This window comes from Triticum dicoccoides, chromosome 1B (genome assembly GCF_002162155.2).
Source record: "Triticum dicoccoides isolate Atlit2015 ecotype Zavitan chromosome 1B, WEW_v2.0, whole genome shotgun sequence".
In the NCBI taxonomy this organism is placed as follows: domain Eukaryota; kingdom Viridiplantae; phylum Streptophyta; class Magnoliopsida; order Poales; family Poaceae; genus Triticum; species Triticum dicoccoides.
In genome coordinates, this window is record NC_041381.1 from 523,539,459 (window position 1) to 523,564,704 (window position 25,246).

Genomic DNA, 25,246 nt, shown 5'->3' on the forward strand with positions numbered 1-25,246 from the left:
AAATATCGTGAAGGCTATGTTGATTTGTTTCAACTACATGCGTGAAATCATAATCATTCTAATAGCATGTTGGCACGCATGATAAACCATTATAACTCATAGCTAATCAAGCATGGCACAAGCAACTATAATCTCTAAATGTCATTGCAAATATGTTTACTTCATAATAAGCTGAATCAGGAACGATGAACTCATCATATTTACAAAAACAAGAGAGGTCGAGTTCATACCAGCTTCTCTCATCTCAATCAGTTCATCATATATCGTCATTATTGCCTTTCACTTGCACGACCGAACGATGTGTATAATAATAATAGTGCACGTGCATTGGACTAAGCTGGAATCTGCAAGCATTCAACTCAAGAGAGAAGACAAAGTAATATGGGCTCTAAGTTAAATAAAAAATCATGCATATGAGAGCCACTAAACATTTTCAATATGGTATTCTACTCTCGACCCCCAAAGGAAAGAAAAGAAAATAAAACTATTTACACGGGAAAGCTCCCAACAAGTAAAAGAAGAACGGCAAATCTTTTTGGGTTTTCATTTTAACTCTACTACAAGCGTGGAAATTAAACTAACTAATTTTTTTGGTTTTTCTTAAGGTTTATAAAACACACAGAAGTAAGCGAGAAAAATAAAATTAAACTAGCATGGATAATACAATGAAAGAGTATGAGCACCGACAACTAGAATAATGTGTGAACATGAATGTAAAGTCGGTGAGAAATACGTACTCCCCCAAGATTAGGCTTTTGGCCTACGTTGGTCTAATGCCAAGGACCGCGGCTACTCTCCCCGGTGTACTGTGTGGTGTAATCAGGATACCACTGGCTAGCCGTCTCCTCCGGATCCCACTGGTAAGATGATGTACGATACGGGTCCAGTGCAGGTTCCGGCTCAGGCTCAGGTTCTAGAGTGGATGATTGGCCTCGATGAGCGTACACTGCTACCGGAGTGACAAGAAAATTATCTGCAATCAAATCAAACAACAGAGGTGCAGGCAAAATAATAGTCTCATTGTGTTTCTTATTAAATCTCAGGTCATACAAGAGCGTCTTATCTTTGTTGTCAACAATGAACTCATGTGCTACCATGCTCTTGTAATCTAAAATGTAAAGAGGCAATTTTGTCTCCTCTTTCTCATGGTACCTAATAGGTATCTCAAAATATCTAGCAAGACGTGCAGCATAGATACCTCCAAAGATGGGGCCTTTTGTATGATTCAGGCTTAGCCGTTTAGCAATAACGGCGCCCATACTAAAACTATTATCTCCAAACAAGGCATGATGAAGAATAATAATATCCAGAACATTGAAGTTTCCACTATTTCCACGACCAATCAAGCATCTACTAGCAAATATGGCAAAGTAGCGTAAAACAGGAAAGTGTATGCTAGAGATTCTCGCATCAGAACCCTTCTTTGGATCCCCTACAGTGATAGTGTTAACAAAGCCATCCACATCTTTACGATGGGGTTCATCTAATTTTCCCTCAAAGGGTATCCTACATACCGCACAAAAATTACGTAAAGACATTTCCCTGAATTCATCATATAAATTAAATGATACTGAAGGCGGTGACTTCTTAGGATAATAATAAAAAATTTGCACGAAAGTATTGGTGAGTAAGAGATACTGATCGATCCGGTCATGGAGGAAATCGGTGAGGCCTGCATTCTCGATCAAAGAATAAAAATCTTCATAAATTCCAGCTTCTCTCAAGAAATTGTCATAGGGCCATTCACACGGTCGTACTTCCGCTATGCGAGGAAGATTATACTTGGCCTTTTCCTCCTCTTTAGCTTGTTTTTCCTGGGAGCCTTGGCTAGAAGAGCCCCTCAAAAATCTCCTTAACATTTTCTGAAAATTTCTGAAATTTTAGTAATTTCAAAATAAAAGTGAATAAAACTAAACAAGATTGATAGCAACTACTCCTACAAGTGCCTAGAGCCTATATCATGCATTAGAATTACTTGAGACCTCATAAATTTAACATGCAAGCTCAAGAACATGGTCACCTATGCAGTAAAAATTTGCAATGAATAAAGCACTAGAACAAAAACTAATTGGACCAATGGAGGAGTCACATACCAAGCAACAATCTCCCAAAGCAGTTTTGTGAATGGAGCTTTGAGCAAGGAGATCGAAAATCGCAGCAAAATGAGCTAGAACTCGTGCTTGAGCTGAATGGGGATTTTTTTGGGAAGAAGATGGAGTGTGTGGGTGCTGGCATAAGTGGAGGGGGTCCACCAGGGGCCCACGAGACAGGGGGCGCGCCCATGGGGTGTGGGCGTGCCCTCCACTATTGTGGCCTGGTGCTTGCCCCTCCTGCAGTGTTTTCAGTGCCTAAAATCCTCAAATATTCCATAAAAATCATACTAAATTTGCAGGGCATTTGGAGCACTTTTATTTTCGGGCTATTTTTTTATTGCACGGATAATTCAGAAAACAGATAGATAATACTATTTTTGCTTTATTTATTCTAAATAACAAAAAGTAAAAAGAGGATACAGAAGGTTGTGCCTTCTAGTTTCATCCATCTCATGATCATCAAAATGAATCCACTAACAAGGTTGATCAAGTCTTGTTAACAAACTCATTCTGAATAACACAGAACCGGAGAAATTTCGAATAACACTAAGTTACCTCAATGGGGATATGAACATCCCCAACAATAAGAATATCATACTTTTTCTTGATGGTAGGAAGAGGAAATTCAAAACCTCCAATAATGATAGTTGGAACTTTTCTAATAGAATTGATGCTATGAACTTGAGATTGTTTCCTCGGAAAGTGTACCATATGCTCATTACCATTAACATGAAAAGTGACATTGCCTTTGTTGCAATCAATAACAGCCCCTGCAGTATTCAAAAAGGGTCTACTAAGGATAATCAACATACTATCGTCCTCGGGAATATCAAGAATAACAAAGTCCGTTAAGATAGTGACATTTGCAACCACAACAAGCACATCCTCACAAATACTGACAGGTATAGCAGTTGATTTATCAGCCATTTGCAAAGATATTTCAGTAGGTGTCAACTTATTCAATTCAAGTCTACGATATAAAGAGAGAGGCATAACACTAACACCAGCTCCAAGATCACATAAAGCAGTTTTAACATAGTTTCTTTTAATGGAGCATGGTATGGTTGGTACCCCTGGATCTCCAAGTTTCTTTGGTATTCCACCCTTAAAAGTATAATTAGCAAGCATGGTGGAGATTTCAGCTTTCGGTATCTTTCTTTTATTTGTAATGATATCCTTCATATACTTAGCATAAGGATTTACTTCAAGCACATTAGTTAAGCGCATACGTAAGAAGATATGTCTAATCATTTCAGCAAAGCGCTCAAAATCCTCATCATCCTTTGTCTTGGATGGTTTAGGAGGAAAGGGCATGGGTTTATGAACCCATGGTTCTCTTTCTCTACCGTGCTTCCTAGCAACAAAATCTCTCTTATCATAACGTTGATTCTTTGATTGTGGGTTATCAAGATCAACAACAGGTTCAACTTCTACTTCATTATTTTTTCTAGGTTGAGCATCAACATGAATATTATCATTAACATTGTCACTAGGTTCATGTTCATCACCTGATTGTGTTTCAGCATCAGAAACAGAAATATCATTGGGATTCTCAGGTGTGTCTACAATAGGTTCACTAGAAGCATGCAAAGTCCTATCATTTTTCTTTTTCTTCTTTTTGGAAGAACTAGCTTCCTCTAAGTTATTTCTCTGAGAATCTTGCTCGATTCTTTTAGGGTGGCCTTCAGGATACAAAGGTTCTTGAGTCATTCTACCAGTTCTAGTAGCCACTCTAACAGCAAAGTCAGGTTTATTATTTAATTCATCAAGAAAATCATTTTGAGCTTTAAGTACTTGCCAAGCTTGAGTAGCAACCATAGAAGCATATTTGCTAATGAGTTTAAGTTCACCTTTAACTCTATCCATATAATCACTCAAGCGTCCTATCTCGAAAGCATTATTCTTTAATTCTCTACCAACATAAGCATTAAAACTTTCTTGTCTAGCCATAAAGTCATCAAATTCATCTAAGCATGGGCTATGAAATTTAGTAGAGGGAATTTCAACTTTATCATATCTATAGAGAGAATTTACCTTTACTACCTGTGTCGGATTATCAGACAATGTGGTTCTTCGACAGGTGATATATTAAGACCATGTATTTCTTTAATAGGTGGTAAATTCTTAACATCTTCAGCTTTAATACCTTTTTCTTTCATTGATTTCTTTGCCTCTTGCATATCTTCAGGACTGAGAAATAGAACACGTCTCTTCTTAGGAGTGGGTTTAGGGATAGGCTCAGGAGTTGGCTCAATTGCCTCAGGAATTGGCTCAGGAAGAGTCCAATTATTTTCATTAGTCAACATATTATTCATAGTAATTTAGCTTCGTCGACTGTTCTTTCCCTGAAAACACAACCAACACAACTATCCAAGTAGTCCTTGGAAGCATCGGTTAGTCCATTATAAAAGATATCAAGTATTTCATTTTTCTTAAGAGGATGATCAGGCAAAGCATTAAGTAATCAGAGAAGCCTCCCCCAAGCTTGTGGGAGATTATCTTCTTTGATTTGCACAAAATTATATATTTCACGCAAGGCAGCTTGTTTCTTATGAGCAGGGAAATATTTAGCAGAGAAGTAATAAATCATATCCTGGGGACTACGCACACAACCAGGATCAAGAGAATTAAACCAAGTCTTAGGATCACCCTTTAATGAGAATGGAAATATCTTAAGGATATAATAATAGCAAGACTTCTCATCATTAGTAAACAGGGTGGCTATATCATTCAACTTGGTAAGATGTGCCACAATAGTTTCAGATTCAAGGCCATAAAAAGGATCATATTCAACCAAAGTAATAATTTCAGGATCAACAGAGAATTCATAATCCTTATCAGTAACACAGATATGTGAAGTAGCAAAAGCAGGGTCAGGTTTCATTCTAGCATTAAGAGATTGCTGCTTCCATTTAGCTAATAACTTTTTAAGATCATATCTATCTTTACAAGCAAAGATAGATCTAGCAGCTTCCTCTTCCATAACATAACCCTCAGGAACAACAGGTAATTCATAATCAGGGGGAGAACTTTCATCATCGCTATCATCAATAATAGCATCTTCAATAATTTCATTCTCTCTAACCCTAGCAAGTTGTTCATCAAGAAATTCACCTAATGGCAAAGTGGTATCACGGACAGAAGTAGTTTCATCATAAGTATCATGCATAGCAGAAGTGGCATCATCAATAACGTGCGACATATCAGAATTCATAGTAGTAGCAGGTTTAGGTGTCGCAAGCTTACTAATAACAGAAGGAGAATCTAGTGTAGAGCTAGATGGCAGTTCCTTACCTCCCCTCGTAGTTGAGGGCAAAATCTTGGTTCTTTCGTCTTTCAAGTTCCTCATAGTGATCAAAAGATATAAATCCCAAGTGACTCAAAGAATAGAGCTATGCTCCCCGACAACGGTGCCAGAAATTAGTCTTGATAACCCACAAGTCTAGGGGATCGCAACAGCTTTCGAGGGTAAAGTATTCAACCCAAATTTATTGATTCGACACAAGGGAAGCCAAAGAATATTCTTAAGTATTAGCAGTTGAGTTGTCATTTCAACCACACCTGGATAACTTAGTATCTGCAGCAAAGTATTTAGTAGCAAAGTGGTATGATAGTAAAAATAACAGTGGAAAAAGTAAAGATAATAGTTTTGTAGTAATTGTAACAGTAACAAAGGAAAAGTAAATAAGCAAAGCACAAGATATGAAAAGCTCGTAGGCATTGGATCAGTGATGGATACTTATGTCGGATGGGATTCCTTGTGTAATAGCTATAACATAGGGTGACACAGAACTAGCTCCAGTTCATCAATGTAATGTAGGCATGTATTCCGAATGTAGTCATACGTGCTTATGGAAAAGAACTTGCATGACATCTTTTGTCCTACCCTCCCGTGGCAGCGGGGTCCTAGCGGAAACTAAGGGATATTAAGGCCTCCTTTTAATAGAGAACCGGAACAAAGCATTAGCACATAGTGAATACATGAACAACTCAAACTACGGTCATCATCGAGAAGTATCCCGATTATTGTCACTTCGGGGTTGTCGGATCATAACACATAATAGGTGACTATAGACTTGCAAGATAGGATCAAGAACACACATATATTCATGAAAACATAATAGGTTCAGATCTGAAATCATGGCACTCAGGCCCTAGTGACAAGCATTAAGTATAGCAAAGTCATAGCAACATCAGTCTCAGAACATAGTGGATACTAGGGATCAAACCATAACAAAACTAACTTGATTACATGGTAAATCTCATCCAACCCATCACCGTCCAGCAAGCCTACGATGGAATTAGTCCCGCACAGCGCTGAGCATCATGAAATTGGTGATGGAGGATGGTTGATGATGATGACAACGACGAATCCCCCTCTCCGGAGCCCCGAACGGACTCCAGATCAGCCCTCCCGAGAGAGATTAGGGCTTGGCGGCAGCTCTGTATCGTAAAATGCGATGAAACTTTCTCTTTGATTTTTTTCTCCGCGAAACGAAATATATGGAGTTGGAGTTGAGGTCGGTGGAGCCTTAGGGGGGGCATGAGACAGGGCGGCGCGCCTAGGGGGGTGGGCGCGCCCCTCACCCTCGTGGACAGGGTGTGGGCCCCCTGGTCTTGATTCTTTCGCCAGTATTTTTTTTATTTTCCAAAACTTGCATCCGTGGATTTTCAGGTCATTCCGAGAACTTTTGTTTTCTACACATAAAACAACATCATGGCAGTTCTGCTGAAAACAGCATCAGTCCGGGTTAGTTTCATTCAAATCATGCAAGTTAGAGTCCAAAACAAGGGCAAAAGTGTTTGGAAAAGTAAATATGTTGGAGACGTATCATAAACTCCATTGGCACTTGGGAGAACTTGGAAGACGCATTCCTCGACAACTTCCAAGGCACTTATGTGCGTCCATCGGATGCTGATGACTTAAGTCACATAAGCCAACAACCAGGAGGGTCAGCCAGGAAATTCTGGACTCGGTTCCTAACTAAAAAGAACCAAATTGTCAATTGTCCGGATGCCGAAGCCTTAGCGGCCTTTAAGCATAACATCCGCGATGAGTGGCTCGCCCGACACCTCAAACAAGAGAAGCCAAAATCCATGGCAGCCCTCACAACACTCATGACCCGCTTTTGCGCGGGCGAGGACAGCTGGCTGGCTCGGAGCAATAGCACATCAAGAAATCTTGGCACTTTAGATACCAAATATAGCGACCGCAAGCCACGACGCAATAGACATAAGCGTCGCAGCGACGGCGACAACACCGAAGACATGGCAGTCAATGCCGGATTTAGTGGTTGTAAGTCCGGTCAGTGGAAAAAGCCATTCAAAAGAAACAATCCGGGCCAGTCCAGTCTGGACCGCATACTCGATCGCTCGTGTCAAATTCACGGCACCCCCGATAAACCAGCCAACCAAACCAACAGAGAATGCTGGGTATTCAAACAGGCCGGCAAGCTGAATGCCGAAAACAAGGAAAAGGGGCTCCATAGCAACGACGACGAGGAGCCCGGCCGCCGAACACTGGAGGACAGAAGAAATTTCCTCCCTAGGTGAAAACGGTGAACATGATATATGCAACCCATATTCCCAAGCGGGAACGGAAGCGTGCACTAAGGGACGTCTATGCGATGGAGCCAGTCACCCCAAAATTCAACCCATGGTCTTCCTGTCCGATCACTTTCGATCGCAGGGACCATCCTACCAGTACTTGTCATGGCGGTTCGGCCGCATTGGTCCTCGACCCCATCATTGACGTATTCCATCTCACACGAGTCCTTATGGACGGTGGCAGCAGCCTGAACTTGCTCTATCAGGATACAGTGTGCAAATGGGCATCGACCCCTCAAGGATCAAACCCACAAAAACCACCTTTAAAGGTGTCATACTAGGTGTAGAGGCCTGTCACGGGCTCAATCACATTGGAAGTGGTCTTCGGATCTCTGGACAACTTCCGAAGCGAGGAGTTAATCTTTGATATCGTCCCCTTCCGCAGTGGCTATCACACACTACTCGGACGAACCGCATTTGCCAGATTCAATGGGGTACCGCATTATGCATACCTCAGACTCAAAATTCCAAGACCTCGCGGGGTTATAACAGCTAATGGAAAGACAAAACGCTCACTTCGTATGGAGGAGCACACTGCGGCCCTCGCAGTAGAGGTACAAAGCAGCCTTCTTAGGCAGACCACCAATTCAGCGATAAAGCCCCCGGACACCGTCAAGCGAGTCCGGAGTACCTTGCAACAGGATCGTCCGGCACGTCCAGAGCTCGCCTAGCAATTCGGCTTCCGTCCTAGTACCAGTCAAGCGGCGAAATTTGTGCCCCGCATACATAATTACGCACTCAAAATACCATGGGCATAGGCGGAGGCACGGCTACGACATGGTCCACAATGTGGATCAACCGCCCCAGGACCCGTATATCTTCACACCTTTTCTTTTCAGGTCCCTATTTTCAGGAGGCTCTTCTAATAGCCCGACTATCGGACCCATAACGGGATGGAAACACCAAGGAGACAAGAAGCTTTGGCGTAAAAGGGAATCCCCAGGTGGTCTCTGATATCGATCGCTATACCTGTTTTATATACCCACACGCAGCTCGCCCATGGTTAAGGACATGTCAAATAGTCCTATTTTGCTTATCGCACCACCTGTACACATACGCCTTGACATATTATTCAAATAACAATGGAAAATAATGTACAGCGTCAGATTACTATTACATTTCTTTATCCTTTTCCTTTACTGCTTATTTATTGCAAATTGCACTCATACATTTTGGTACGTCCACCTCGCCAGGGGCTTCAGTGTACCCCATAACACGGCAGGAAAAGTCTGAACACTTTCGACAGTGCGGCACCCCGAACTTATAGCATTATATGCATCAGCTCTGAATCATGTCTTGGGTCAGTAGTTGGGTTTGCCCGGCTCCCATGTTTTGGTGCCTTACATTCTGCTATATCGGCTAAGGTAGCACAAGGAGAACAACTGCGATTGTGTCCCGGTTCTTCCGGACGAGCACCTCAGTAGAGAAAGCCGAAAACTGACTGTCATGATGCGACGAGAGCTGGTCGCTGTTCGAGAGCTCTGAAATCCTTAAAGATTTTTTCCGCTTCATGCGAGGAATCGGCCTTGTCCGATTTAGGCGTGTATAGCGCCCCAAGTTCGGCCTTCCGAATACTAGGGGCTTCGCCAAAATTTAAAATTGTAGACTTCTATGGCTAAGTGAGAGTGATAAAGCCGCATAGTCCGATTGCCTTGTTCGCTGCGCTAAACACCTCCTTAAAGGACCAAAAATTTGGATAAAGAGTGTTTAGATTTACCCCGAACACCCAAGTACTAGTTACATGGGGGCAGAAGCCGACGACTGGCCAACACTCAGATTGTATAAACAGTCGAACATAAGGTAATATTTTAAATCAACAAGCATCGTATAACGCACACGAACTCGTTTTCATCTCACAGGATCACATGAGTATATTCATTCAAATATTACATCCTTGGCACATTCCTCCGCCACAAGGCGGGCGCCCTTCATGACATTGTCATAATACTTTTTGGGTGGCGGTGCTCCTTGCCCTTCGGTGGCCCCTATGTCACCAGCTTCTTGGCGTCCATCTTCGCCCAGTGCTCTTTCGCATGGGCGAAGGCCCTGCGCGCACCCTCAATGTAGACTGACTGCTTTATGACTTCGAGCCGCGGACAGGAAGACACAAGCCGCTTCACTAGGCCGAAGTAGCTGCTGGGCAGGGGCTCGGCAGGCCACATCCGGACTATGAGGCCCTTCATGGCCAGTTCGGCCGCCTTGTGAAGTTCGACCAGTTGCTTCAGCTGGTCGCTCAAGGTCATTGGATGTTCGGCCCCAATATACTGGGACCAGAACAACTTCTCCGTCGAGCTCCCTTCTTAGCTCGGTAGAACTCCACGGCATCAGATATGTTGCATGGCAGATCTGCGAATGCTCCTGGGGAGCTCCAAATTCGGGTAAGTAAGAGGAAATTCTCCTTTACATGCTTGCTCTGCATATTGAATGCCTTACCTGCCGCAATTTTCTTGGCCACCTCAACCTCCTGGAGGGCCTTTTGGGCTTCGTCCTTGGCGTCTCGTGCGCCCTCGAGGGCCTTCGCAAGCTCGGACTTTTGCGTCTCGGAGTTACGCTCCAAGGACTCATATTTTTTGACAAAATCCTGGAGCTCTTGCTGGACCTCGCCGACTCGGGCCTCTTGCTTCTCGCGCTCGGCGCGCTCCTTGGCCGCTTTGTTTTCGGCCTCGGTCAGTGCCTTTTTAAGGGCCGCCACTTCGCTCGTGGCCCCTATCAAAATTCATAACGCTCCTATGAGCTCAAACCATTCCTTCTTTACCAATATATAGACAGGGCATTATGTACCTTTGTTCTCCTCGAGCTGCCTCTTCACGAGGCCGAGCTCTCCTTCAGTCCGCTCCAGGTCCCGCTTCAGTCCGAAGACCTCCGCAGTACGGGCGGCAGCGGCCAGCAGCGACGCCTGCTTATTCACATAGACGCATTCTGTTAGACTCCTGTGGATGTTATTTGATCCTCTGTTCGGCAATTCTTTCCGAACACCAAACAGAGCATCAGGGGCTACTGTCTATACTGTGATATTTTCTTATAATTTTATTACTTACCTCGAAGCCTGTTAGGAGGCTGATGCAATAAAATGGCAATTTTTTGTGAAGTGGGGTGAGAGGAAAAAAGAGGCAAATGGCAAATAATGTAAATTGCAAGGAGATGAGATTTGTGATTAGGAACCTGTAGATGTTGATGATGTCTCCCCAACAACGGAGCCAGAAATTGGCGAGTTGTCAGGAGACTATCTTGACTTGATCTTCCCCAGCAATGGCGCCAGAAATTCCTTTTGATGTTGGCTTGAACTACGTCGGTATTTCCCCAAAGAGGAAGGGATGATGCATCATAGCAATAGTAGGTATTTCCCTCAGTGAAACCAAGGTTATCAAACTAGTAGGAGAATCACGCAACACCACGTAAACAGCACCTGCACACAAAGAACAAATACTTGCAACCGACGTAAGAGAGGGGTTGTCAATCCCTCACGGGTAAAAAGATAGGTAAAATTGTAGTGGTTTGGATAAATAGATCTCGCGGAAACACGAGATAAAATAAATATTAAAAAATTGCAGCAAGGTATTTTTGTATTTTTGGATTAATAGATCTGAAAATAAAGGCACATAAAAAATAGATCTCGAAGGAAAATATAATAAAGAATAGACCTGAGGGCCGTAGATTTCACTAGTGGCTTCTCTCGAAAAAAATAGCATACAGTGGGTAAACAAATTACTGTTGGGCAATTGATAGAACTTTAAATAATTATGACGATATCGAGGCAATGATCATTATATAGGCATCATGTTCAAGATTAGTAAACTGAGTCCTGCTTGCATCTACTACTATTACTCCACACATCAACCCTATCCAGCATGCATCTAGTGTATTAAGTTCATGGAGAAACGGAGTAATGCAATAAGAACGACGACATAATGTACACAAGATCTATTTATGTAGAAATAGACATCATCTTGTTTCCTTGTTGGGGAACATAGTAATTTCAAAAAAAAATCCTACGCACACGAAAGATCATGGTGATGCATAGCAACGAGAGGGGAGAGTGTGTCCACGTACCCTCGTAGACCGAAAGCGGAAGCGTTAGAACAACGCGGTTGATATAGTCGTACGTCTTCACGGCCCGACCGATCAAGTACCGAAACTACGGCACCTCCGAGTTCTAGCACACGTTCAGCTCGATGACGTCCCTCGAACTCCGATCCAGCCGAGTGTCGAGGGAGAGTTCCGTTAGCACGACGGCGTGGTGACGATCTTGATGTTCTACCGTCGCAGGGCTTCGCCTAAGCACCGCTACGATATTATTGAGGTGGACTATGGTGGAGGGGGGCACCGCACACGGCTAAGAGATCCAAGGGATCAATTGTTGTTCTTGTGCCTAGAGGTGCCCCCCTGCCCCCGTATATAAAGGAGCAAGGGGGGCGGGGCGGCCGGCCTAGGAGGGGGCGCGCCAAGGGGAGTCCTACTCCCACCGGGAGTAGGACTCCCTCCTTCCTTGTTGGAGTAGGAGAAGGGGAACGAGGGGGAGAGGAAGAAGGAAAAGGGGGGTGCGCCCCTTGTCCAATTCGGACCAGAAGGGGGGCGTAGGCCTCCTTCCTTTTGGCCTCTCTCCTCTATTCCCGTATGGCCCAATAAGGCCCATATACTCCCCGGCGAATTCCTGTAACTCTCCGGTACTCCAAAAAATACCCGAATCACTCGGAACCTTTCCGAAGTCCGATATAGTCGTCCAATATATCGATATTTACGTCTCGAGCATTTCGAGACTCCTCGTCATGTCCCCGATCTCATCCGGGACTCCGAACTCCTTCGGTACATCAAAACTCATAAGCTCATAATATAACTGTCATCGAAACCTTAAGCGTGCGGACCCTACGGGTTCGAGAACAATGTAGACATGACCGAGACACGTTTCCGTTCAATAATCAATAGCGAAACCTGGATGCTCATATTGGCTCCCAGATATTCTACGAAGATCTTTATCGGTCAAACCACATAACAACATATGTTGTTCCCTTTGTCATCGGTATGTTACTTGCCCGAGATTTGATCGTCGGTATCCAATACCTAGTTCAATCTCGTTACCGGCAAGTCTCTTTACTCGTTCCATAATACATCATCCCGCAACTAACTCATTAGTTGCAATGCTTGCAAGGCTTATAGTGATGTGTATTACCGAGTGGGCCCAGAGATATCTCTCCGACAATCGGAGTGACAAATCCGAATCTCAAAATATGCCAACCCAACATGTACCTTCGGAGACACCTGTAGAGCTCCTTTATAATCACCCAGTTACGTTGTGACGTTTGGTAGCACACAAAGTGTTCCTTCGGTAAACGGGAGTTGCATAATCTCATAGTCATAGGAACATGTATAAGTCATGAAGAAAGCAGTAGCAACATACTAAATGATCAAGTGCTAAGGCTAACAGAATGGGTCAAGTCAATCACATCATTCTCCTAATGATGTGATCCCGTTAATCAAATGACAACTCTTTTGTCCATGGCTAGGAAACATAACCATCTTTGATAAACGAGCTAGTCAAGTAGAGGCATACTAGTGACACTACGTTTGTCTATGTATTCACACATGTATTATGTTTCCGGTTAATACAATTCTAGCTTGAATAATAAACATTTATCATGATATAAGGAAATAAATATTAACTTTATTATTGCCTCTAGGGCATATTTCCTTCAGTCTCCCACTTGTACTAGAGTCATGAATCTAGTTCACATCATCATGTGATTCAACACCAATATTCACATCCGTATGTGATTAACACCCATATATCACATCGTCATGTAACCAACACCCAAAGGGTTTACAAGAGTCAATAATCTAGTTCACATCGCTATGTGATTAACACCCAAAGAGTACTAAGGCATGATCATGTTTTGCTCATGAGAGAAGTTTAGTCAACAGGTCTGTTACATTCAGAGCCGTATGTATTTTGCAAATATTCTATGTCTACAATGCTCTGCACGGAGCTACTCTAGATAATTGCTCCTACTTTCAATATGTATCCAGATTAAGACTTAGAGTCATCTGGATCAGTGCCAAAACTTGTATCGACGTAACCCTCTATGACGAACCTCTTGTCACCTCCATAATCGAGAAACATATCCTTATTCCACTAAGGACAATTTTGACCAATGTCCAGTGATCTACTCCTAGATCACTATTGTACTCCCTTGCCAAACCAGGGCAGAGTATACAATAGGTCTGGTCCATAGCATGGCATACTTTTATAGAACCTAGGACTGATGCATAGGGAATGACTTTCATTCTCTTTCTATTTTCTGCCGTGGTCGGGATTTGAGTCTTACTCAATTTCATACCTTTGCAACACTGGCAAGAACTCTTTCTTTGATTGTTCCATTTTGAACTACTTCAAAATCTTGTCAAGGTATGTACTCATTGAAAATCTTATCAAGCGTCTTGATCTATCTCAATAGATCTTGATGCTCAATATGTAAGTAGCTTTACTGAGGTCTTTCTTTGAAAAACTCCTTTCAAACACTCCATTATGCTTTCCAGAAAATTCTACATCATTTCCGATCAATAATATGTCATTCACATATACTTATCAGAAAGGCTGTAGTGCTCCCACTCACTTTCTTGTAGATACAAGCCTTTCCAAACGTCTGTTTAAAACCATATGCTTTGATCAACTCATCAAAGCGTATATTCCAACTCCGAGATGCTTGCACTAGTCCATTGATGGATCGCTGGAGCTTGCACATTTTGTTAGCACCTTTAGGATTGACAAAACCTTCTGGTTGCATCATATACAACTCTAAATCCATTAAGGAATGCAGTTTTGACATCCATTTGCCAGATTTCATAAAATGTGGCAATTGCTAACATGATTCGGACAGACTTAAACATCGATACGAGTGAGAAAATCTCATCATATTCAACACCTTGAACTTGTCGAAAACCTTTCGCAACAAGTCGAGCTTAGTAGATAGTAACACTACTATCAGTGTCCGTATTCCTCTTGAATATCCATTTATTTAACATGGCTTCCTGATCATCGAGTAAGTCAACCAAAGTTTATACTTTGTTCTCATACATGGATCCTATCTCAGATTTTATGGCCTTCAAGCCATTTCGCGGAATCTGGGCTCATCATCGCTTCCTCATAGTTCGTAAGTTCATCATGGTCTAGTAACATGATTTCCAGAATAGGATTACCGTACCACTCTGGTGCGGATCTTACTCTGGAAGACCTACGAGGTTTTGTAGTAACTAGATCTGAAGTTTCATGATCATCATCATTAGCTTCCTCACTAATTGGTGTAGGAATCACTAGAACTAATTTCTGTGATGAACTACTTTCCAATTTGGGAGAAGGTGCAATTACCTCATCAAGTTCTACTTTCCTCCCACTTACTTCTTTCGAGAGAAACTCCTTCTCTAGAAAGGATCCATCTTAGCAACAAATATCTTGCCTTCGGATCTGTGATAGAAGGTGTACCCAATAGTTACATTTGGGTATTCTATGAAGACGCACTTCTCCGATTTGGGTTCGAGCTTATCAGGTTGAATTTTTTTTCACATAAGCATCACAGCCCCAAACTTTAAGAAACGACAACTTTGGTTTCTTGCCAAACCATAGTTCATAAGGCATCGTCTCAACGGATTTCGATGGTGCCCTGTTTAAAGTGAATGCAGCTGTCTCTAATGCATAACCCCAAAACGATAGTGGTAAATCGGTAAGAGACATCATAGATTGCACTATATCTAATAAAGTACGGTTATGATGTTCGGACACACCATTTAGCTATGGTGTTCCAGGTGGCATGAGTTTGTGAAACTATTCCACATTGTTTTAATTGAAGACCAAACTCGTAACTCAAATATTTATCTCCGCGATCAAATCGCAGAAACTTTATTTTCTTGTTACGATGATTCTCCACTTCACTCTGAGTTTCTTTGAACATTTCAAATGTTTCAGACTTGTGTTTCATTAAGTAGATATACCCATATCTGCTCAAATCATCTGTGAAGGTCAGAAAATAATGATACTCGCCATGAGCATCAATACTCATTGAACCGCATACATCAGTATGTATTATTTCCAATAAGTCACTAGCTCGTTCCATTGTTCCGGAGAACCGAGTTTTAGTCATCTTGCCCAAAAGGCACGGTTCGCAAGTATCAAATGATTCATAACCAAGTGATTCCAAAAATCCATCTTTATGGAGTTTCTTCATGCTCTTTACACCGATATGACCCAAACGGCAGTGCCACAAATAAGTTGCACTATCATTATAAACTTTGCATCTTTTTGGCATCAATATTATGAATATGTGTATCACTACGATCGAGATCCAATAAACTATTTTCATTGGGTGTATGACCATCGAAGGTTTTATTCATGTAAACAGAACAACAATTATTCTCTGACTTTAAATGGATAACCGTATTGCAATAAACATGATCAAATCATATTTATGCTCAACGCAAACGCCAAATAACATTTATTTAGGTTTAACACTAATCCCGAAAGTATAGAGAGTGTGCGATGATGATCATATCAATCTTGGAACTACTTCCAACACTCATCGTCACTTCACCCTCAACTAGTCTCTGTTTATTCTGTAACTCCTGTTTCGAGTTACTAATTTTTAGCAACCGAACAAGTATCAAGTACTCAGGGGCTACTATAAACACTAGTAAGGTACACATTAATAACCTGTATATCAAATATACCCTTGTTCACTTTGTCATCCTTCTTATCCACCAAATATTCAGGGCATTTCCGCTTCTAGTGACCATTTCCTTTGCATTATAATCACTCAGTTTCAGGCTTTGGTCCAGCTTTGGGCTTCTTCGCGGGAGTGACAACTTGCTTGCCATTCTACTTGAAGTTCCCTTTCTTTTCTTTTGCCCTTTTCTTGAAACTAGTGGTCTTGCCAATCATCAACACTTGATGCTCTTTTCTTGATTTCTACCTTCGTCGATTTCAGCATCACGAAGAGATTGGGAATCGTTTTCGTCATCCCTTGCATTATAGTTCATCACGAAGTTCCAGTAACTTGGTGATGGTGACTAGAGAACTCTACCAATCACTATCTTATCTGGAAGATTAACTCCCACTTGATTCAAGCGATTGTAGTACTCAGACAATCTAAGTACTTGCTCACTAGTTGAGCAATTCTCCTCCATCTTTTAGGCGAAGTGTTTGTCAGAGGTCTCATACCTCTTGATACGGGCATGAGTCTGAAATACCAATTTCATCTCATGGAACATCTCATATGTTTCGTGATGTTTCAAAAACGTTTTTTTAGTCCCGGTTCTAAGCCATAAAGCATGGTGCACAAAACTATCAAGTAGTCATCATATTGAGCTACCCAAATGTTCATAACGTCTGCATCTGCTCCTGCAATAGGTCTGTCACCTAGCGGTGCATTAAGGACATAATTCTTCTGTGCATCAATGAGGATAAACCTCAGATCTCGAACCAAGTCCGCAACATTGCTACTAACATTTTTCAACTTAGTTTTCTCTAGGAACACATATAAAAATATAGGGAAGCAAAAAACATAGGGAAGCAACAACGGAAGCTATTGATCTACAACATAATATGCAAAATACTACCAGAACTAAGTTCATGATAAATTAAAGTTCAATTAATCATATTACTTAAGAACTCCCACTTAGACAGACATCTCTCTAGTCATCTAAGTGATCACGTGATCCAAATCAACTAAACCATGTCCGATCATCACATGAGATGGAGTAGTTTCAATGGTGAACATCACTATGTTGATCATATTTACTATATGATTCACGTTCGACCTTTCGGTCTCCGTGTTCCGAGGTCATATCTGTATATGCTAGGCTCGTCAAGTTTAACCTGAGTATTCCGCGTGTGCAACTGTTTTGCACCCGTTGTATTTGAACGTAGAGCCTATCACACCCGATCATCACATGGTGTCTCAGCACGAAGAACTTTCGCAACGGTGCATACTCAGGGAGAACACTTCTTGATAATTTAGTGAGAGATCATCTTAAAATGCTACCGTCAATCAAAGCAAGATAAGATGCATAAAGGATAAACATCACATGCAATCAATATAAGTGATATGATATGGTCATCATCATCTTGTGCTTGTGATCTCCATCTCCCAAGCACCGTCGTGATCACCATCGTCACCGGCGCGACACCTTGATATCCATTGTAGCATCGTTGTCGTTTCGCCATCTATTGCTTATACGACTATCGCTACTGCTTAGTGATAAAGAAAAGAAATTACAGGGCGCTTGCATTTCATACAATAAAGCGACAACCATATGGCTCCTGCCAGTTGCCGATAACTCGGTTACAAAACATGATCATCTCATACAATAAAATATAGCATCACGTTTTGACCATATCACATCACAACATGCCCTGCAAAAACAAGTTAGACATCCTCTACTTTGTTGTTGCAAATTTTACGTGGCTGCTACGGGCTAAGCAAGAACCGTTCTCACCTACGCATCAAAACCACAACGATAGTTTGTCAAGTTGGTGTTGTTTTAACCTTCGCAAGGACCGGGTGTAGCCACACTCGGTTCAACTAAAGTTGGAGAAACAGACACCCGTCAGCCACCTGTGTGCAAAGCACGTCGGTAGAACCAGTCTCGCGTAAGTGTACGCGTAATGTCGGTCTGGGCCGCTTCATCCAACAATACCGCCGAACCAAAGTATGACATGCTGGTAAGCAGTATGACTTGTATTGCCCACAACTCACTTGTGTTCTACTCATGCATATAACATCAACGCATAAAATCTAGACTCTGATACCACTGTTGGGGAACGTAGTAATTTCAAAAAAATTCCTACGCACACGCAAGATCATGGTGATGCATAGCAACGAGAGGGAAGAGTGTGTCCACGTACCCTCGTACACCGAAAGCGGAAGCGTTAGAACAACGCGGTTGATGTAGTCGTACGTCTTCACGGCCCGACCGATCAAGTACTGAAACTACGGCACCTCCGAGTTCTAGCACACGTTCAGCTCGATGACGTCCCTCGAACTCCGATCCAGCCGAGTGTCGAGGGAGAGTTCCGTCAGCACGACGGCGTGGTGACGATCTTGATGTTCTACCGTCGCAGGGCTTCGCCTAAGCACCGCTACGATATTATCGAGGTGGACTATGGTGGAGGGGGGCACCGCACACGGCTAAGAGATCCAAGGGATCAATTGTTGTTCTTGTGCCTAGAGGTGCCCCCCTGCCCCCATATATAAAGGAGCAAGGGGGGAGGGGCGGACGGCCTAGGAGGGGGCGCGCCAAGGGGAGTCCTACTCCCACCGGGAGTAGGACTCCCTCCTTCCTTGTTGGAGTAGGAGAAGGGGAAAGAGGGGGAGAGGAAGAAGGAAAAGGGGGCTGCGCCCCTTGTCCAATTCGGACCAGAGGGGGGGCACAGGCCTCCTTCCTTTTGGCCTCTCTCCTCTATTCCAGTATGGCCCAATAAGGCCCATATACTCCCCGGCGAATTCCCGAAACTCTCCGGTACTCCGAAAAATACCCGAATCACTCGGAACCTTTCCGAAGTCCGAATATAGTCGTCCAATATATCGATCTTTACGTCTCGACCATTTCAAGACTCCTCGTCATGTCCCTGGTCTCATCCGGGACTCCGAACTCCTTCGGTACATCAAAACTCATGAACTCATAATATAACTGTCATCAAAACCTTAAGCGTGCGGACCTTACGGGTTCGAGAACAATGTAAACATGACCGAGACACGTCTCCGATCAATAACCAATAGCGGAACCTGGATGCTCATATTGGCTCCCACATATTCTACGAAGATCTTTATCGGTCAAACCGCATAATAACATACGCTATTCCCTTTGTCATCGGTATGTTACTTGCCCGAGATTTGATCGTCGGTATCCAATACCTAGTTCAATCTCGTTACCGGCAAGTCTCTTTACTCGTTCCATAATACATCATCCCGCAACTAACTCATTAGTTGCAATGCTTGCAAGGCTTATAGTGATGTGTATTACCGAGTGGGCCCAGAGATACCTCTCCGACAATCGCAGTGACAAATCCTAATCTCAAAATACGCCAACCCAACATGTACCTTCGGAGACACCTGTAGAGCTCCTTTATAATTACCCAGTTACGTTGTGACGTTTGGTAGCACACAAAGTGTTCCTCCGGTAAACGGGAGTTGCATAATCTCATAGTCATAGGAACATGTATAAGTCATGAAGAAAGCAGTAGCAACATACTAAATGATCAAGTGCTAAGGCTAACGGAATGGGTCAAGTCAATCACATCATTCTCCTAATGATGTGATCTCGTTAATCAAATGACAACTCTTTTGTCCATGGCTAGGAAACATAACCATCTTTGATAAACGAGCTAGTCAAGTAGAGGCATACTAGTGACACTATGTTTGTCTATGTATTCACACATGTATTATGTTTCCGGTTAATACAATTCTAGCATGAATAAAAAAATTTATCATGATATAAGGAAATAAATAATAACTTTATTATTACCTCTAGGGCATATTTCCTTCAATCCTTAATAGCAACAATACATACGTGTCGGTTCCTCTTCTGTCATTGGGATCAAGCACCGTAAGATCGAACCCATCACAAAGCACCTCTTCCCATGGCAAGAAAAATCGATCTAGTTGGCCTAACTAAACCAAAGATTCATAGAAGAAATACGAGGCTATAAATAATCATGCATATAAGAGATCAAAAGACTCAAATAAATTTCATGGATAAAAACATAGATCTGACCATAAACTCAAAGTTCATCGGATCCCAACAAACACACCACAAAAAGAGTTACATCAAATAGATCCCCAAGAGACCATTGTATTGAGAATTAAGAGGGAGAGAGGAAGTCATCTAGCTACGAACTACTTTGTTCGTCGGTATGTTACTTGTCCGAGATTCGATCGTGGTATCTCCATACCTAGTTCAATCTCATTAACGATAAGTCTCTTTACTTGTTCCGTAATACATCATCTCATAACTAACTCCTTAGTAATTATGCTTGCAAGCTTATTGTGATGTGTATTACCGAGAGGGCCCAGAGATATCTCTCTGATACATGGAGTGAAAAATCCTAATCTTGATCCATGCCAACTCAACAGACACCTTCGAAGATACCTATAGAGCATCTGTATGATAGCACATAAGGTATTCCTCCAGTATCCGGGAGTTGCATGATCTCATAGTCGAAGGAATATGTATTTGACATTAAGAAAGCAATAGCAATAAACTGAATGATCATATGCTAAGCTAACGGATGAGTCTTATCCATCACATCATTCTACTAATGATGTGATCCCGTTATCAAATGACAACTCATGTCTATGGTTAGCAAACCTTAACCATCTTTGATCAACGAGCTAGTCTAGTAGAGGTTCACTAGGGACACGGTGTAGTTTATATATTCGCACATGTATTTAAGTTTTCGGTTAATACAATTCTAGCATGACTAATAAACATTTTTCATGAACGGGAAATATGATAATAACCTAGTTGACATTTTTCGTGGTCCATTTGCTATATTTAATCATTTTAGCCATTTATTTGATATAATTCAAATTTGAATTGCATGTACATAAAATAATCGCCAGAAATGGGTTGACAATTTTATTGGTTTTCTATAGTGCATGTTTATATGCCTTATGCAAGAAAATAAGTGGAGTGTCAGACACTGGGTGGGCAAGACTCACGCACCAACATGGTAGTTATTATCATTTTAATTCTAAATAATTCAAATGAAGCCAGAAAATCACGAAATTTGGCATGATGTGGTAAAATTTTGAGAATTTTTCAGACGAGTTGTCATGTAGACTGCTTACAATCCATATAATTTTCGAGGAAGTTTTTAATATGAATAGTTTTGCATGGAAAGCCACCCCCCTTCCTCGGTTGACTTTAAAACTTTATTCACACTCACACACACACACACACACACACACACACGATTACATGTCATCAAACTTTATTCACTCCTCAAATTACCAATGGCGGGCACAAACACACACTCCCCATTGGTACTTGAGTTACTAGTGGCGGGCAACTATACATACCCGCGACTGGTATTTTAGGCAGAATAACCATGGGCCAGAAAACACCAAGGCACAAATTTCAGCCCGCCCTCGTAACTCAAGTATCAGTGACGTGCGCGGGTTTGGAGAGAGCATCGTCAGTGCTTAACGGGCTAGACGACACAATGGTGCGCAGGTCGTTGCCCGCGTGGGCCAGCCCACTAAATCGCTTGCACACGTTCGCTTGCCTAAAAAAGAATGCTCACTTGCTCGCTGCCCATTCATCTAAGCGCTCGTGGGTTAAAAAAACAATTTGTTGTCTGGTGGTCTACTGTCTTAGAAAAATCATAAACCGTTTATGGGTTTACGTAATGTTCATGAATTTGAAAAATTGTACAAGGATTTAAAATAAGTTCATGAAATAAAAAAATCATGAATTCGAAAAATGTTTATGGACTTGAAATATAAAGTTCATGGATTTCAAAAATGTGCAAAATTTGACAAGAGCTCATAGCTTTCGAAATCATTCATGAATTTTTAAATAGTTCACAAATTTTATGGATTCCAAAAAAGGTTCATAGTTTTGAAAACAGTTTACAAATTTTGTGGATTAAAAAATTTCATGGATTAAAAAATGCAAATTTGAAGTAATGTTCAAAAATTTCACGAAAATGAAAACCATTCATTATTTAAAATAAGAAAATGAAAAATAAACACAAAAAAGTGTTAACTGGAGCCCGTCAAGTAAGTGGCCAGATTTCCACTGACTTGTAAAGGTCCACCTATAATCAGTTTAGTGGCAAAGCACATCTCCAACAATGGTGTGAGATGGGGATGAGCGTGGATCTAGGCAGCAAATCTCACGTGACAAGGCTGGATGTGCATCGGCTGAGCTAGGTAGTGGTTGTAGATGGAAAGATCCCCCCACCTTTTTTTTTTTTGCAGTGTGCAAAATCCCCCTAGTAATGTGGAGAGAAGATGATTACTGGGAGCTCCATTCCTGATATTTTAGGGGATGGGTCGGTGTAACTCCAAAGGCTGTTTTTTTTGTTTGTTTTTTTGCAGTCAAGTGTTTTTTTGGAGTCCTACACCCCGGACCGTGAGATAAGAGAGATGAAAGGCAATAGAAATCAAAGAACATCAAATAGATATTTATGCATGCAAGCATGACAGAATTACTTGATTCCCATCAGAGTACTACTTGGTTCAGGAATTCAACAGATTACTTAGTTCAGGAATTGAAAGTCTTTAAGCAAAAGGCGAGACGCTCAATGACATGCAGCTCAAAAGGTGAAAAGCTCAATGACAACCCGACTAGAGACCAGATCCAGAACTCCTCCCTGCAACACTCAGACAGTTGCTCAACCTTGGGGCTCCGAGACATCTTTCATGGCTTCATAAGCTTTCCTGCGTATTGCAATGAGAATCATCAGAGACATGGACGCTCAATGGCATCTGTAACTAGTAACACTTTTGGAGCAAATGTACAATAAAAAATGTGGACAAGAAAAGGCCAGGCATATTTCTTTTGATAAAAACAGAAAAAAAAAAGCAATAATCAAAGGTCAGATACAAGAACTGAAAACAGAACAGAGCTTAATTAACATATCCCCAACGTCTGAAGGTAAAGACAGGTTTCTATCTACGGCATAGTTAAGTGACCAATACAGTAAAACCTAAAAAAATGAATAACACTATATAAGTCTGTAACTAACGATAAGATGGGCTGAAACATGGAGTTCAGTACACGTCTAGTTAACCACCAATAACGAAAGGACATCTTAAAAATGCATAATGTAACCAATGAAGGTTCTGCCCAAACGAAAAAAACAGCTAGGCAGAGATGGGATACCGTAATGCATCCTCCATCTCAGTGTTGGCTGGGTTCAACTTGAGTCCATCCAAGAAATGTTCGCTTGCACCCTTGTAATCCTGACGATAGAACACAAGTTAGCGGTCAAAAATAACTAGCAGACAAACTGACAAAGAGGAAAAAAACATCCGACAGTATCATCTATGTAACCTTCAGCAACATCAGAGCTGCACCCTGCCGGTAAAAGGCCTTTGGCCAGTCAGGCCGCAATTTTCTGCATTCATCAGCGTCCAACAAAGCCTTGTAGCCCTCGCCCATGCGAAGCCAACAAAGGCTCCTGTTTGAGTACAATGTTGCATTGTTGGGATCAAACTTTATTGCCTACAATCAACAAGGCATAACAACAGTGAACATAAAATAAAAAATAAACTCTTAGAAATTTGTTTACAGTGAGATTGCAAAAGCACATGGCTGAGCAGATTCCAAATAATAAGATAATTACTTAACCAAATCACGAATGAGGAAGCTTGGAACAAAACAGCCAATTGACCCAACATATACAATTACCAAGTATAACACAATGTTGAGGTCATACCATGCGCGAACTGAGAAATAGCAGCGAATAAATTATATTTCAACATGTCTTCCTACAAGTGAATGTCATTATGGTTTCATCATTTCACTCATTATACACTACTGGCTCGGTCTCTGAAAAGAGGACCCAAAAATTACCTCTTAAGTCAAATAGTTCAAAGTATGAACAAGAATCTTGGAAAACTATCAAGAACTAAAATGCTAACTTACTATCATTAGATACAAAATAAAATATATTTTTATATTATATAAATTTTGTATTATCAGCGCATATGCCCCGCAAGTAGGCCACAATGAGAACACCAAGAGGGAGTTCTGGGAAGGCTTGGAAGACATGGTTAGGAGTGTACCGATTGGTGAGAAGCTCTTCATAGGAGGAGACCTCAATGGCCACGTGGGTACATCTAACACAGGTTTTGAAGGGGCGCATGGGGGCTTTGGCTATGGCATCAGGAATCAAGAAGGAGAAGATGTCTTAAGCTTTGCTCTAGCCTACAACATGATTGTAGCTAACACCCTCTTTAGAAAGAGAGAATCACATCTAGTGACTTTTAGTAGTGGCCAACACTCTAGCCAAATTGATTTCATCCTCTCGAGAAGAGAAGATAGGCGTGCGTGCCTAGACTGTAAGGTGATACCTGGGGAGAGTGTTGTACCCCAGCATAAGCTGGTGGTTGCTGACTTCCGCTTTCGGATTCGTGTCCAGCGGGATAAGCGTGCCAAGGTCGCTAGAACGAAGTGGTGGAAGCTCAAGGGGGAGGTAGCTCAGGTGTTCAAGGAGAGGGTATTTAAGGAGGGCCCTTGGGAGGAAGGAGGGGATGCGTACAATGTGTGGATGAAGATGGCGACTTGCATTCGTAAGGTGGCCTCGGAGGAGTTTGGAGTGTCCAGGGGAAGGAGAAGCGAAGATAAGGATACCTGGTGGTGGAATGATGATGTCCAGAAGGCGCTTAAAGAGAAGAAAGATTACTTCAGACGCCTATACCTGGATAGGAGTGCAGACAACATAGAGAAGTACAAGATGGCGAAGAAGGCCGCAAAGCGAGCTGTTGGTGAAGCAAGGGGTCGGGCATATGAGGACCTCTACCAACGGTTAGGCACGAAGGAAGGTGAAAGGG

At 42.0% G+C, this 25,246-nt stretch overlaps 1 protein-coding gene across 1 annotated transcript; it reads right to left on the reverse strand.

Annotated features, from left to right (window-relative positions):
* Positions 1–23,082: 23,082 nt before the first annotated feature.
* On the reverse strand, positions 23,083–24,003 carry LOC119350547 (STI1-like protein). The gene is made up of 4 exons (XM_037618320.1): positions 23,983–24,003; positions 23,745–23,915; positions 23,574–23,653; positions 23,083–23,128 (listed from the first exon to the last, which is right to left on the reverse strand). The coding sequence occupies exons 1-4, from the start codon at positions 24,001–24,003 to the stop codon at positions 23,083–23,085; spliced, it is 318 nt and encodes a 105-aa protein (XP_037474217.1).
* Between the last annotated feature and the right edge of the window lie 1,243 nt (positions 24,004–25,246).

Excerpts from the sequence above, each read along its gene's own strand:
- LOC119350547 (XM_037618320.1), bottom strand. The coding sequence starts at position 24,003 with ATGTGCTTTTGCAATCTCACT. Across the intron at positions 23,916-23,982 it reads TGTGCTTTTGCAATCTCACT|GCAATAAAGTTTGATCCCAA; the intron begins GTAAACAAATTT and ends TGTTGATTGTAG. Across the intron at positions 23,654-23,744 it reads CAGCTCTGATGTTGCTGAAG|GATTACAAGGGTGCAAGCGA; the intron begins GTTACATAGATG and ends TTCTATCGTCAG.